The sequence below is a fragment of the Thalassophryne amazonica genome, chromosome 7, assembly GCF_902500255.1.
Source record: "Thalassophryne amazonica chromosome 7, fThaAma1.1, whole genome shotgun sequence".
Lineage (NCBI taxonomy): Eukaryota > Metazoa > Chordata > Actinopteri > Batrachoidiformes > Batrachoididae > Thalassophryne > Thalassophryne amazonica.
Genome location: NC_047109.1, coordinates 65471394 through 65487006, shown reverse-complemented (window position 1 = coordinate 65487006; position 15613 = coordinate 65471394). Strand labels below are relative to the sequence as shown.

Genomic DNA, 15613 nt, shown 5'->3' with positions numbered 1-15613 from the left:
AGGTCCAAAGTAACCTAGGTGGGTGGGGGTCAGGATTTTTATTTTTTTGGTCCTAGTTTTTATATCTGAAAATAAATAAATGAATAAAGATATAGTGACTTATCCATGAGAATTATGAATCACGGCTGTTCCCTTTAGGGGTCACCACAGCAGATCAGTTGTTTCCATCTCACCCTGTCCTCTGTATCTTCCTCTGTCACACCAACCACCTGCATGTCCTCCCTCAGCACATCCATAAACCTCCTCTTTGTCCTCCCTCTTCTCCTCCTGCCTGGTGGCTCCATCCTCAGCATCCTTCTCCCTATATATATTGGGTCCCTCCTCTGCACATGTCCAAACCATCTCAATCTCGCCTCTCTGACTTTGTCTCCAAACTGTCCCACTTGAGCAGTCCCTCTGATATGTTCATTCCTAATCTTGTCCATTCTTGTCACTCCCAAAGAGAATCTCAACATCTTCAGCTCTGCCACCTCCAGCTCTGCCTGTCTTTTTGTTAGTGCCACTGTCTCTAATGCCGCGTTCACACCGGGCGCGATCAGATGCTACAAATTCGCGGGGGTCGCGTGGCGACGGACGCACCTCCTTTGCCCAGTGTGTCACTCTGCTTTTGCTGCGAAAATTCGCCCTGGTGCATCATTAAATAGGAGGAGCTTCCATTCCGCTCGCCGGCTCCAGTTGTCAGTCAAGTTAACATGACGGATCTTGATCACACGGAGCGAGTTGTTGTGGAAAACTGACAAACGTCATGAGACATTTCCAATACAGGGAGTATCATTATTTGCTGCAGGAGCTGCGTCTGGATGACAGCTGCTTTCAGCGGTCCTTCTGCCTCTGCGGGACCCAGTTTGAGGACCTCCTGTCCCGTTCACGCACGCACATGTAAACAATTAAAAAACAACAAAAAAAAAGAAATTCTGTTGCCTGCTGCGGGGCTGCTCCTCGCTCTTCCCCCCCAAAAACTCGGTCATAATTGTGTTTAGAAACCAGTCACCATTTGTTTTATTATACATCTGTAGTTAATTAATAAAATATTCTCCACAGACGATTCGCTCGCGCGCGCACGTAAAAGAAAAGAAAGAAATTCCGCTCCTTGCTATGGGGCTGCTCCTCGCTCTTTCCCAAAAAAAAAAACTCTGTCATAACTGTGTTTAGAAACCAGTCACCATTTGCTTGACATCTGTGTAGTTAATAAGTAAAATAATCTCCATGGACGATTCGCTCGCGCACGCATGTAACAAGAAGAAAAAGAAACTCCGCTCCCAGCTGCTGCAGGGCTGCTGCTCCCTCCAAAAACTCTGTCATAATTGTGAAATAAAGGACAAAAGAGACATAAGTCCTGCTCACTGGCTGCTACCAGATACAGGACATGTTCACATCTTCAGTCAAACTCCAGACATCTCCACGTCACTACATATTCAGTCCCTGATTGGTTATCGCGGCGCGACGAGAGGAAAAAGTTCAGATTTTTCAACTTGGGGAGGAGGGCAACGCGACGTGATGCGACTCAATATCGCGCCACAAACGTGCCAATCGCTCAAAATCGCTTCACTCACATCCATTGTGTCGCGCTGCGTGACTTGGCGCCAAAACGCGTCCTTACATAGGGATTACATGGTAACCTGTCGCTGCAGTCAATCGCGTTGCGCCCGGTGTGAACGCAGCACAAGCTGTACAACATAGCTGGTCTCACTACTGTCTTGTAAACTTTCCCCTTCACTCTTGCTGATATTCTTCAGTCACAAATCACTCCTGCCACCTTTCTCCACCCACTCCACCCTGCCTGCACTCTCTTCAACACCTCTCTACCACACTCTCCATTACTTTGAACAGTTGACCCCAAATATTTAAACTCATCTACTTTCACCACTTCTACTCCTTGTAACTGCACTATTCCACTGGGCTCCCTCCCATTCACACACATGTACTCAGTCTTGCTTCTACTGACTTTCATTCCCCTTCTCTCCAAAGCATATCTCCACCTCTCCAGACTAGACTCAACTTGCTCTCTACTCTCACTACAGATCACAATGTCATCTGCAAACACCATAATCCATGGGGACTCCTGTCTGATCTCATCCGTCAACCTGTCCATCACCACTGCAAACAAGAAAGGACTCAGAGCTGATCCTTGGTGTAATCTCACCTCCACCTTGAATGAGTCTGTCATTCCGACTGCGCATCTCACCGCTGTCACACTATTCTTGTACATGTCCTGCACTACCCTAACATACTTCTCTGCCACTCCAGACTTCCTCATACAATAGCACAGCTCTTCTCTTGGCACCCTATCATAAGCTTTTTCTAAGTCCACAAACACACAATGTAACGCTTTCTGGCCTTCTCTGTACTTCTCCAACAGTATTCTCAGAGCAAACATTGCATGTGTAGTGCTCTTTCTCGGCATGAAACCATATTACCGCTCACAGATCACCTGTTTTCTAAGCATAGCTTCTACTACTCTTTCCCATACCTTCATGCTGTGGCTGATCAACTTTATGCATCTGTAGTTACTGCAGTTCTGCACATCACCCTTGTTCTTGAAAATGGGAACCAGCACACTTCGTCTCCACTCCTCAGGCATCCTCTCACTTTCCAAGATTTTATTAAACAATCTGGTTAGAAACTACTGCCATCTCTCCTAGACATTTCCATGCCTCCACTGGAATGTCATCTGGACCAACTGCCTTTCCACTCTTCATCCTCTTCATAGCAGCCCTCACTTCTTCCTTACTAATCTCTTGTACTTCCTGATTTACTCTCACCACATCATCTAGCCTTTTCTCTCGCTCATTTTCTTTATTCATCAGCTCTTCAAAATATTCCCTCCACCTTCTCAGCACACACTCCTCACTTGTCAGCACATTACCATTTGCATCTTTTACCACCCTAACCTGCTGCACATCCTTTTCAGCTCTGTCCCTTTGTCTAGCCAATCGGTACAAGCCCTTTTCTCCTTCCTTACTATTCAACTTCTTGTACAGCTCGCAATATGCCTTTTCCTTCGCTTTTGACACTTCTCTTTTCGCCTTACGCCGCATCTCCTTGTACTCCTGTCTACTTTCTTCATTTCTCCGACTATCCCAAAACGTTTTCACCAACCTCTTTCTCCTTATGCTTTCCTGGACCTCTTCATTCCACTACCAAGTCTCCTTGTCTTCCTTCCACTGTCCAGATGTCATACCCAGTACTGTCCTAGATGTCTCCCTCACCACATCTGCAGTACTTTCAAAATCAACTACCATCTGTCCTTCCCCATTCCTATCCTTGATACCATATCTACCCATTACTTCCTCATCACCTCTGTTCCCTTCACCAACATGCCCATTGAAGTCCGCTCCTATCACCACTCTTTCATGCTTGGGCACACTCTCCACCACCTCATCTAATATACTCCAGAAATGTTCTTTCTCCTTCATCTCACAACCTACCTGTGGGGCATATGCAGTGATGATATTCATCATCACCCCTTCAATTTCCAACTTCACACTCATCATCCTGTCAAACACTGGCTTAACCTCCAACACACTTTTAACATACTCTTCCTTTAAAATGACCCCAACACCATTTCTCTTCCTGTCCTCACCATGGTACAACAACTTGTACCCACCGCCGATGTTCCTGCTCTTACCTGATTCTTGCTATATATTTGCTATATTGCTCTGACCTGATTCTTGCTATATTTAATAAAACTATTCTAAATTTTATTTTATGGCAATTATTACTAATGTTGAGTTAGCAGTAGTATCTGTTCAAAATCCACATTTAAAGTGTCATGACTGTGATATAAACCTTTCTATCCTATTAAACAGGGGGCATGAGGACATAACCACCCACAATATATACATTTTTAAAATGTGCAAATTGTTGCATCCTCAGTGCAAAGTGACTGTTATTAAGAATCAAAATGTCAAATACTTCATGCTTACCTTAAAATGAATGTGAGGCTGCTGAGGTAAACAACATAATGTGTGAATGTCATAGGAGATGACAACATGGACTTTTATAAGGCTATTAAAAAGGCAATATGTTAAATCTTTAAGATACTGTATCTTACCCTACAATACACTTTAATTAGAAATGCACAGTATACATCCCCCCATACTCTCTGTTCTAAATAAGCCCCTCCCTGAATTTTAGCCTGTGTGATGCCCCTGCTGAGAAATGCAAAATACTGTGTTAAGTACACCTCTCAGTATAACAAATACAATTTAACATCAATACAAAATATAGCCTCCAAAGTGACCTTAAAATAAAACTCAATAAAGACAGATCCTAATCCTTATTAAAACTAGGTTTATTGCAGGGCTGGGGAGCCCAACAGTGCGGGTCCAGAAGTAATTTTCTCAATCATATTATCCACAGGAATTTAGATTACAAGTTGTAACCATCCATAGTGGGTAACGATGGTATGTGCTTCGGTAGAAGCACCAAGTTTGTATGATAACTTTATTTTGACAAAAAACATGAACTGGTAACAATAAAAATACTGGGACTCACTATGACATATCAGCACTTTTATTTACCATAGTCAAAAGGCAATGTCCCTTTATGAAATCTGACATCTGTCCACACAACATAAAGAGTTACCAAAGTGTCATCTCTTAAGCAAATGGGACATATAAGACAGCAAATGAAAGCTGTGTTTATGTAGAATCGACTACATTTTGTATTATGTCCACAGTTTTACTTCGTCAAAAAAGTATACTTGACTGAAATATGATACCCTGTGAATAAAAATACTTGCTCAAAAATGAGACTATGAGGTATAGATGTTTAGCACAATGAAAATCTCTACACATATCAGCACAATTTTTATATATATATATATATATATACACACACACACACACCATTTGAAAATGTGACAAATCCCCATGTCGAAAGTTGTAATGACATACTCTTGACCTACTCTACTCAGAGAGAGAGAGATTTTTTATTTTGAGGAGTCTGACTCTCCTTAAAATAAACCCGCTCTCTCTCCTCTATCAGACTCCTTAAAATAAAATAAAATAAACCCGCTCTCTCGCGCGCGCACGCTCTCCCTCCCTCTCTCTCTCTGTGTGTGTATGTGTGTCTAATCAGAGCTGCGACTCTTTAAAATAAACGCGCACTCGCTGCATGTCGGTGCGCTCATCAAACGCCCTGATCGATCAGTCTGATGAAAGCTGAAATGTGCTGTGACTCTTTATAATAAACGCGCACTCGCTGCATGTCGGTGCGCTCATAACGCCCTGATCGATCAGTCTGATCAAAGCTGAAAAGAGCTGTGACTCTAAAATAAATGGGCACTCGCTGCATAAAAAAAAAAAAAAAATAATAATAATAATAATGGTAAATGACAGTTTTTGAGCCGCACCACACCATGCAGTAGAGAACAGAGCGCACTTCCACAGAGGCAGAAAACAGCACTGAAACTGGTGCAGCATGGCACACGCAACTGTGTGCAGATTAAAACGCGAACACACGCAGCTGCAAGTATGAACGAACACTGTTAAAGGTTGAGTATGCGCATATATCGGCCGTATTTAAATGAAACACAACACTGCAATGAGCAGCTCTACGAATACGCCAATGTGAAAGCCCCTAAAGGTACTCCTAGCATTAATTTTTTTTTGCATTTTTACCCCCCCCCTAAAATTTTCTCAACGGATTTGGACGTTTCACAAAATCGACCCCCAGGACTGTCAAATCCGCGGAATTCCGCGGATCCATGGAAAAATCTCATCCCTGGATCTTGTAGTCATGTGAATGCATCAATTCATACATCATTTCTGTCGTATTTTGACAACATGCATGTCAAAGCAATGAAACCATTTCTCACCCATGATTCTGGATGACAGTCAGGCAGTCACCCGTTTGAGCGTCCCACACCCGGATCTGTCCTGCCAGGCAACAGCTAGCCAACAGCATCCCATCACTGGCCAAACACTCAATGTCCTGCAGAGAAAGAAGAATTTTGTAGACCAAAAGTGACCTGATTTCTAAGAGATACAACAACTGGGTTGATACAAATCCTCAACTGTAGTTTAAACCAAAGCTAAAGCTTCAGAGTACATAGCAGTGGAATTTGAGAGATCCATGCCCATTCTCACCATCCTGTGGCCTCGCAGCAGAAGTGGGGAGATCTCAGTGACAGGTGGCGAGTAACCATAATCATCACATGGCAGGTCTCCTCGCCGCCGGCGCCCATGAGCTACGCCATTCTGGCCATAGTTACGTGGACAAAGAACCCGGTATAGACAGAACATCAGCAGAACCAGCAGCACACCTGCCGCTATACCCAAAGCTGCCACCCTGGATGAGGAAGAGAGCAAGAAGAGACAATCAAGACTATTTTATTTTTCCATGTTTGAGAAAACTGACTAAGCATGTGCATGTTTGTTTATTGAAGAACAGTATAGCGCTACCCAGTCCAGTTCAAAGTCAAGGAAAGTGCCTTGCCTTACGACATAACTGAAGCTTTGCAGAAAGGAGTAATAATTAGCAGATGTTTGAACCAAAGCATTTTAGAGTTAAAAATCACAACTATACCTCAGTTTTCTCATCTACTTTTTCAGATCTGGTAAACAGTGACATCATCAGTCCAACCAATGTAGAACAATTACGTTTTTATACTAACGATACAAACTGCTTCACCTTTGATTGGACCAGTCTGTGACAAATTTAGCCAATCCACACAGTTATGTTTCAGATAAATAATGAACACATACAGTTTAAAAATAATATCTCTGGGATAAAATATTGAACAGAAGCCTCCCTCCATTTCATCAGCATGGGTGGGGAAGTGGTGTTGAGGAACTTTACTGCTTCCAGCCACTAGGGCGCAACACAGACCACTTTGCTTCACTACTGAGGAACTCACACACTCATCTTCAAGCAGCTCTTTCTTAGTGCCACAAAACTATAACTAGAAAATCAACAGGCAAAAGTTCTTGTGTTGACAGTCTGCCTAATCACAGCCAATTAAGGTTGTAAGTTCTTCTTGGTCCATCGGCAGATTAAACCATTTGTTTCTTACCACACAGATTAAACTAATGTAATTCAAATGGATACAGAACACCTGAAATCAGCTCTAGACCCTTTATCTGCCCAGAAGCCCAGAATCTTATTACTGTCATCATGTCGAGCTATGATTCAAAAGCATTCCCATCTTTGAAATGAGGGTAGGGATTCTGGCATTAGAACATGAGGGCAACATGTCAATTTACAATCACCTTTATTAGTATTGCCCTCAAATGGTACTTTCCATCTTTAAAATGGTACTAGATATAAAATATTTCTTACCTTTGCTTCAGCACAAGATGTGTAATTTACAAATTAGGACATGTCTGAACAACCTTTTCCAAAAAACCGCAACTGTTGTTGACCAATATAAATGCAAATGCACTTGTCCAGTTAAAACAAATGTCAGTCAGATCAGGTCTGTGAGCATGCACTGGTGCAGCACAACCAGTACATTGCATCTCATGAATGCAGAAATCCATCTGTCGCAGCCAGATGAAATATAGGTGCCTCCCTTGGTCCCTCCTAACACTGAGGCACCTGTGTGCTGGAGCATGCACAGAAAAACACGCAATACAGAGAAGACTTTGTAGGTGACATTTCCTCACAATGCATGTGACAGTCTTCATTTGAGTCTCCTTAAGCAACTATTTGTTTGATACAAAGTCATTGTAACCACTCCAAAGCATCCTCTGAAGTGATCTAGTACCAAAGACGTGACATGCATGAAAATTTGTGTTGACTAGTGTAATTGTTTCTCTTTTTTTTTCTTTTCTTTTAGGTTTAAGGATATGATTCCTTCTTTATGTTCTCCAATGCCATATACCAACACAGGGCAGAGTAGCTACCTAAACTCTGTGAGTGAGATAGATTATCTCGTCAATAGTTTTATATCCTCATTGAGGACAACTTTGGATGCTGTAGCTCCTCTGAAAAAGAGAGCCTTAAATCAGAAGTGCCTGACTCCATGGTATAACTCACAAACTCGCAGCTTAAAGCAGATAACCCGTAAGTTGGAGAGGAAATGGCGTCTCACTAATTTAGAAGATCTTCACTTAGCCTGGAAAAAGAGTCTGTTGCTCTATAAAAAAGCCCTCTGTAAAGCTAGGACATATTACTACTCATCACTAATTGAAGATAATAAGAACAACCCCAGGTTTCTTTTCAGCACTGTAGCCAGACTGACAAAGAGTCAGAGCTCTATTGAGCCGAGTATTCCTTTAACATTAACTAGTAATGACTTCATGACTTTCTTTACTAATAAAATTTTAACAAAATTACTCATAACCATCCCAAAGACATATCGTTCTCTTTGGCTGCTTTCAGTGATGCCGATATTTGGTTAGACTCTTTCTCTCCGATTGTTCTGTCTGAGTTATTTTCATTAGTTACTTCCTCCAAACCATCAACATGTCTATTAGACCTCATTCCTACCAGGCTGCTCAAGGAAGCCCTACCATTAATTAATGCTTCGATCTTAAATATGATCAATCTATCTTTATTAGTTGGCTATGTACCAGGCAGTAATTAAACCATTACTTAAAAAGCCATCACTTGACCCAGCTATCTTAGCTAATTATAGGCCAATCTCCAACCTTCCTTTTCTCTCAAAAATTCTTGAAAGGGTAGTTGTAAAACAGCTAACTGATCATCTGCAGAGGAATGGTCTATTTGAAGAGTTTCAGTCAGGGTTTAGAATTCATCATAGTACAGAAACAGGATTAGTGAAGGTTACAAATGATCTTCTTATGGCCTCAGACAGTGGACTCATCTCTGTGCTTGCTCTGTTAGACCTCAGTGCTGCTTTTGATACTGTTGACCATAAAATTTTATTACAGAGATTAGAGCATGCCGTAGGTATTAAAGGCACTGCGCTGTGGTGGTTTGAATCATATTTATCTAATAGATTACAATTTGTTCATGTAAATGGGGAATCTTCTTCACAGACTAAGGTTAATTATGGAGTTCCACAAGGTTCTGTGCTAGGACCAATTTTATTCACTTTATACATGCTTCCCTTAGGCAGTATTATTAGACAGCATTGCTTAAATTTTCATTGTTACGCAGATGATACCCAGCTTTATCTATCCATGAAGCCAGAGGACACACACCAATTAGCTATACTGCAGGATTGTCTTACAGACATAAAGACATGGATGACCTCTAATTTCCTGCTTTTAAATTCAGATAAAACTGAAGTTATTGTACTTGGCCCCACAAATCTTAGAAACATGGTGTCTAACCAGATCCTTACTCTGGATGGCATTATCCTGACCTCTAGTAATACTGTGAGAAATCTTGGAGTCATTTTTGATCAGGATATGTCATTCAATGCGCATATTAAACAAATATGTAGGACTGCTTTTTTGCATTTGCGCAATATCTCTAAAATTAGAAAGGTCTTGTCTCAGAGTGATGCTGAAAAACTAATTCATGCATTTATTTCCTCTAGGCTGGACTACTGTAATTCATTATTATCAGGTTGTCCTAAAGGTTCCCTGAAAAGCCTTCAGTTAATTCAAAATGCTGCAGCTAGAGTACTGACAGGGACTAGGAGAGAGCATATTTCACCCATATTGGCTTCTCTTCATTGACTTCCTGTTTCTAGAATAGAATTTAAAATTCTTCTTCTTACTTATAAGGTTTTGAATAATCAGGTCCCATCTTAACATCCACCCGTACTCATTGCAGTTGCACTGATGCAAAAAACCTGAATAAAAACTTCTCTGACAGTGCAGTCAGTAGTTGTGAAAAAGTGACACAAAGCTCAAACTTTTGCTCTAGAGTTCCACCAGATACCACTATGATTATGATTATGATTATGGAGCCCACAGTATTTAAAATAAATACAATTCAAGAAAACTATATAGGTGCCAATTACATAAAAATGTCAGCTGAATGAGAATAACTGTTCAGAAAAAAATATATATCTACAAAAAATACCCCAAGGGCCCATTTGGACCCCATATGTAGGGATTAGGGTTAAATGTACTTCAACAAACTGACTTAAAAGTTGGGTTCATTATTTACAGTGAGTAAGCGTGTCTGCTTGTCTCAGTACTGACTTGTAGAGGGTGAGATCTGCCTGCAGATCTGCAGAGACTTTGGGGATGGGTGGCAGGGGGTGTCTTGTGTCATGAGGATGGCGCGTCTCTATTGCCTCCTGGGGACTCAAGTGAAGCGTCACAGGAATGACGGGCAGGATGCTAATATACCTGAAGAAAGCCAACATACATAACAGCAACATCAAACAATAGCAGGGAACACAACAGGTGGCTTCAATGCGGACATTTAGGTGTCAGTTTAATCAAATTTAGAAATGCTTAAAAGGTTTGTGTGTTAACAAAACAGGCCAGCAGCAAAATGGTAAAATACTGAAATGTAATGAAAATGCTACAAGTCAACATGCTAAATTTTAATGTGAATATGCATTCTAGTATAATTGAAAAGACAACCAAAACTTTCTGATAAGAATATATTGAACAGAACAAATGATCTTCAGCACCTCTACCTTATCCCCATCGATACTGATTCCATGTCACTTCAACAGTTGTTTATTCAGCCATGCAGGGTACATTAGAGGGGAACACCAAGTTTTTTTTTCAACATATGTACTATTTTTAGATGGGGTTTTTTTTTTTGGGGGGGGGGGGGGTCATCTTTTCATTTGGGATAAACATGACTTTAATCTTTCCTGTTAGGAAAGATGACTGATTATGAAGTTAGCTTCTTACTCTGGTCTCCTAGCTGTTGGCTGGCACTGCTGTCCACTGAGGAATTACAAGTTGATTGCTGATGAATGGTTGTGTTTTACAGCCCCCCCAAACTTTGAGAACTGCTGAGGCCCGACCATAGCGTATGACACTTGCTGGCATGTTAATGTTTGATGTAAATGAAAAAGATATTTTCAGGGAACAGAAATGGTCATTATTCATCCCTCAATCCATCTAAAGACAACCAGCTACAAACCAGCTGTAAAAGTCATGATCTGTATGAAACATAATCCTAATATTTCTTTTCTCCGATTACTTATGGGCTCAGACAATGGAGTTGCTATGTATAAAAATGGCTACAATTGCTCAATAGTTCATGTAATATTTTTGCTAAACCCTTAAATTAAATCTGAAGGTTTACATCACAAGCACATATTCACAATTTAATTTCACTTCCTAAGTGTTGGTATACAGGCAAAACTACAAAGGTTTTGCACAAATACTTATGGACCTGACTGTAAAGCAGGGATCTCACAATCTATGAACACAGTTTTCAAGGGTATTCTGACGCAGGTATTATGAACCTTGTTTATTCTAAGGCAATTATGTGCCAACCTAAACTTGATGACCTGAGTAACTCAGTGGTGAAATCTATTCACTGCACTTGGATATACACTTTTTTTTTAAAATAAAGATTAAATTAAAAGATGTCTCCTGCCACAGCAGCACTTACCTCTTAGCTAAAGTGATATTATAATAACTGAAGAGCGATGGCCAGTGCCTGAAGGATAGCCTCCTCCAACCTTCCTCATCTTCTGCCCCCCAGGTGATCTGGGGAACTGCAGGTGGGGCCTGGTGTAGATGTGTTCTCCTAGCTGAGTCATGGTGGCCCTGTGATTTGTTTTCAGGTATAGGAGTCGGTTGTGGTGCTGGATGGACGCTGAGTGTGCTGGTCGGATCTCCACCACGGAACACGTGAGCAACTTCCAAGTGTGGGGGCAGGCCACCGCCTACTGGATCACCGAGAGGGCTTTGCTCAGATACTTGTGCAGCCAAGTAAGTGCGGAGTCCGGCTGGGTCAGTGTAAACAAGTATGCCAATCCAGATCACTGTGCCAATCTGGAAATTAAGCAAATGAATGTCATCTTTCCCTAAGAGATCGGAAACTAATATAGCAATTTTAATTTGGTCAAAAGGTTGGGCCTGACTTCCAAGCCTCAAATTTTTAGGACGAAACAAACCACTCAACAAGTTTCAGTAAATACATCATCAAAATAAACACACAAAACTGCAACACATGCACAAGCATTACTGGTATAAAATGCACTTGGTGGACAGCTGGATAAGCATTTACATAGAAGCCCACAGCTAATGTTGACTGTTGTCATCACAGGGATGGGTTTATAGTATTCACACTAGGAGTGTACAGGCTCAACATCCAGGACTAGCATCTTTTTTCAGAAAAGAATTGATGAATCACAGAATATTGCATTTTGATTCAACTGTAATATATGTGATGTTTACAAAAAAGTAAAATTGTAATAAGAGATTTACATTTAAAAACAAAATCTTGCAGGTACGCAGACAATCTGAGCATAACGGCTGAACATAATTTCAGCAATGTAGTAGTTTTTTTTTTGCTTGTGTTTTTATTTTGTTAAAAAAGGAAAAAAAAAAACTGTAGTGAATATCTGAGCCTAGCTTTTAAGCTCTCTACAATTAGATTTCACAGCACAAACACTTTTAGTTCTGCATAATTCATTCAGTTTGTATATTAGTAATCTTAGTATTATGCTGAATCTTAATAGACACTGCAATTTAAGAGTGCAGGACAAATGAGACACAGTCGACTGTATGACAGCAGTTTAAGTTTTCCGCTGGATGTGAATCAGTTTTCTCACCATGATGATGCGCTGAGCTAGCCGTGTGCGGGCTAAGAAGTACACCACACGCAGCCTCTTAGGAAGCCTTAGGTTCCTGAAGGCCGGGGTTTGCAGGGTGATTGTGTGGGGGGAGGGTCTTGGAGGGGGTGGAACCTCACGTGGACGCAGGGGTCCAGGCTTGAGTGAAGGTAATCCCACTTCAGCCGGTAAGCGGCGGTTCAAGTCTGCCAGCTGGGTGGAATCAGGTAGTAGATGTTAGTTTAAGGACAGTCTGGTGCCAGACTCCATCAGACAGAATGAAGATCTGCTCTGAATATATGACAGTCCAAACACCACTCAACAGTCCTGCACCGGGTGCCTACAGGCAACCCGGAAAATCTGCATTCAGAGAGTAGCAATTGAAAGAAAAAAAAACAAAACTTTTATATTCAGAGGTCTAAATCATCACAATGTCATCTTAATCATAATAAAAGCAGCATCCAGCTAAAGACAGCTACACATCTGCTCAAATGAGGTCAGGCTCATTAAAACCACACAATTATGTTTTGAAATAACAGTACATTGCCCTGTGTGACACATTAGGTTTTTACTATATTCAAGTTATTGATGTAGAAGAAAAATAGCTTTGACAATGAAAGTTTGTTCTATTCATTCTGAAAGAAATTTCTGTCAAAACTGCCTCGTTTCATTTGGAACTAAGCATCTGATTGTAGGTTCAGGCTGGATCACAGAACTTGCACTCTGAACTGATTTAGTAAAAACTGCAGACATTATTATCATTATTGCACTTTCAATTACAAAAAGGTACAAGGTGTTCTACATAAAACATTTAGACAATGGAAAAAACTTTGTATCCATAAGAACAATTAAAATTGAAAGATCAGGTGCAAATAAAACATGCAAACCAGCCAATGTTACTACACAAGATAAAACCCAACACTAGTTACAGAAACCATAAAATAAATAAGTTTTAAGATTAGCCTTTAAAGATTCAACTGAAGTGAACTTTCTAATATTAACAGGTAAACGGTTTCACAAAGTAGGAACATGGTAGGGAAAAACTCGATAGCCTGCTGACTTCTTTTTAATCCTGGAGACAGCGCGAGCACATATCCTACAACCACAGAGCATAAGAAAGAATTTAAAGAAAGCACAGTGAAGAGAAGTCACAAGTGTAATGTGATCAAACCTCAAGATTTCAGTCAAACATCTAGTACATTCCAGGCATGTGCAGTACTGACCTTCAGAGATTCATACAGAATTTGTAGGACTATATGGTGTTTTTTTTTTTTTTTAAGAGTTCGGGAGGTACTGCAACTTACATTCCGAAGCGACTTATTTATCAAAAAATATAAAAATGTGTGATCAAAAACTGTGTGATATAAAACTGTGATCAAAAATCACAGTTCTGTACAATCTTAGTACAGAGTAAACAAGAAACAACATTAAAGATATTTACCCTATGTTTTTTAGGCTAGCGTGTGATGGAAAAGTCTTTCCTGACTCGTAAAAAAAAAAATTCTTGAATTCTTGTGAAATGCATTATTCAAAAATAAACAACTTATTATCTAGTGCAACTTATAACCAATGCAGACATGCCAATTGTCCACAAAAACTCTGTTTGAGCTCTTACCTCCATGCGGCGGATGTCGATCGAGAGTACTGTGGTAAAGAAGAACATCTGCAGGAAGAAATCAGACACCAGCCCCACTACTGCAAACAAACAGAACTCCTGCATCACACAGAAACCAGAGGACATGTTAGAACAACGTATTAGCTTATTACCTGTTTCAAATTGCCACAGCAAAATAATGCAGTGAATAGAAAGTGTCACACTAAAGTACAAATTGCTCCCTTTAAAAATCCAACCTAAGGCAGTGTTCAATAGATATTCATAATTTACTCAATTTAAATGTAAACTGCGTGTGTAGAACAATATATACAGTGTGTGGATACAATTCCACTCTCCCCGCGATTGATCCGTGCACAACATGCAATGGCCAGTGGTAAAGAGAATACAGAAAAAGAATCTGATATGTGGTAAATGCTGCATGATCATATTATGTCTCAGTTTGAACTAATGCAGACCCCATATCTACATGACCATATTTTTTACTGTCCCATTTCGGTTACCTGGATAGCTGGCACTAGAGTGAAATAACCAATGAGAATGATGCAGAGTTCAGTGGCCATGTTCTTCATGATGAACCAGCTCTCATTACTAAGCCCTGGGGGGGGGGGGGAAGAGCAAGACGTGTGAGTTTCTGGATATGCTGATATTTTCAATTTGAAATAATAATAATAATAAAAATAAAAAAAAAACAGGTCCACAGTAAGCTTGTGAGTGTTGTCTTTACAGTTATATATTTCGGTAGTGTCTTGGTGTCAGTGAGAGTGTAAAGCAGGTGGCTCAGTGAGATAAGGAGCTGGGCTATCCATATGTAGCCCCGGGTTTGGGTTTTCATGCATGCTGCCCATCTAAGTTAGGTTAGGTTAAACTTTAGTGTCCCCACAGGGAAATTTGTCTTTGACAACATAGTCTGGATTGTCCCAGTCCACCCAGTTTTAAATGGGTAGCTGGCCTTGGCTAGGGAAGTAATCTGCATCAGTCTGGCATCCCATCCAGGAAAGACAAACTTTCATCTGCTTGACGCTACACACGCCGAAGATAAGCACCGGCACCAATGGGCAGGGTTCTAGCTAGAACCATTGTAAATGGCCCTACTTCATTCTTGGATGTTTATATTTTTTGGATTAGTGTTAATTTCATCAGTCAACATGAAATATATTTGTCAACGACCATTTGTTTTCACAAGAAAAACAAAATGACGACACTAGTTCAGTGTTCTAAAATGCTGACTAAGATGAAATTAACATCCCTTATTGTTGATGAAAAAAGACAAGACTGAAATGTTTCATAGAAATAAAAACAAATAAAATCTCTCTCCATTTCCATGATCCCGCGCATTGAAAACATTCAAAAATCAGTTTTTAAAATAACGTTGCAACCATTTT

At 40.5% G+C, this 15613-nt stretch overlaps 1 protein-coding gene across 1 annotated transcript in view; it reads right to left on the bottom strand.

Moving 5' to 3' along the window:
- scap (SREBF chaperone) overlaps positions 1–15613 on the bottom strand; it is a 96069-nt gene that overhangs the window by 13518 nt on the left and 66938 nt on the right. Inside the window, 7 exon segments of the mRNA XM_034174359.1 lie at positions 5822–5937; positions 6093–6294; positions 10068–10217; positions 11449–11834; positions 12617–12829; positions 14232–14330; positions 14732–14826. Of these exon segments, the coding sequence (XP_034030250.1) occupies positions 5822–5937; positions 6093–6294; positions 10068–10217; positions 11449–11834; positions 12617–12829; positions 14232–14330; positions 14732–14826 (1261 nt within the window).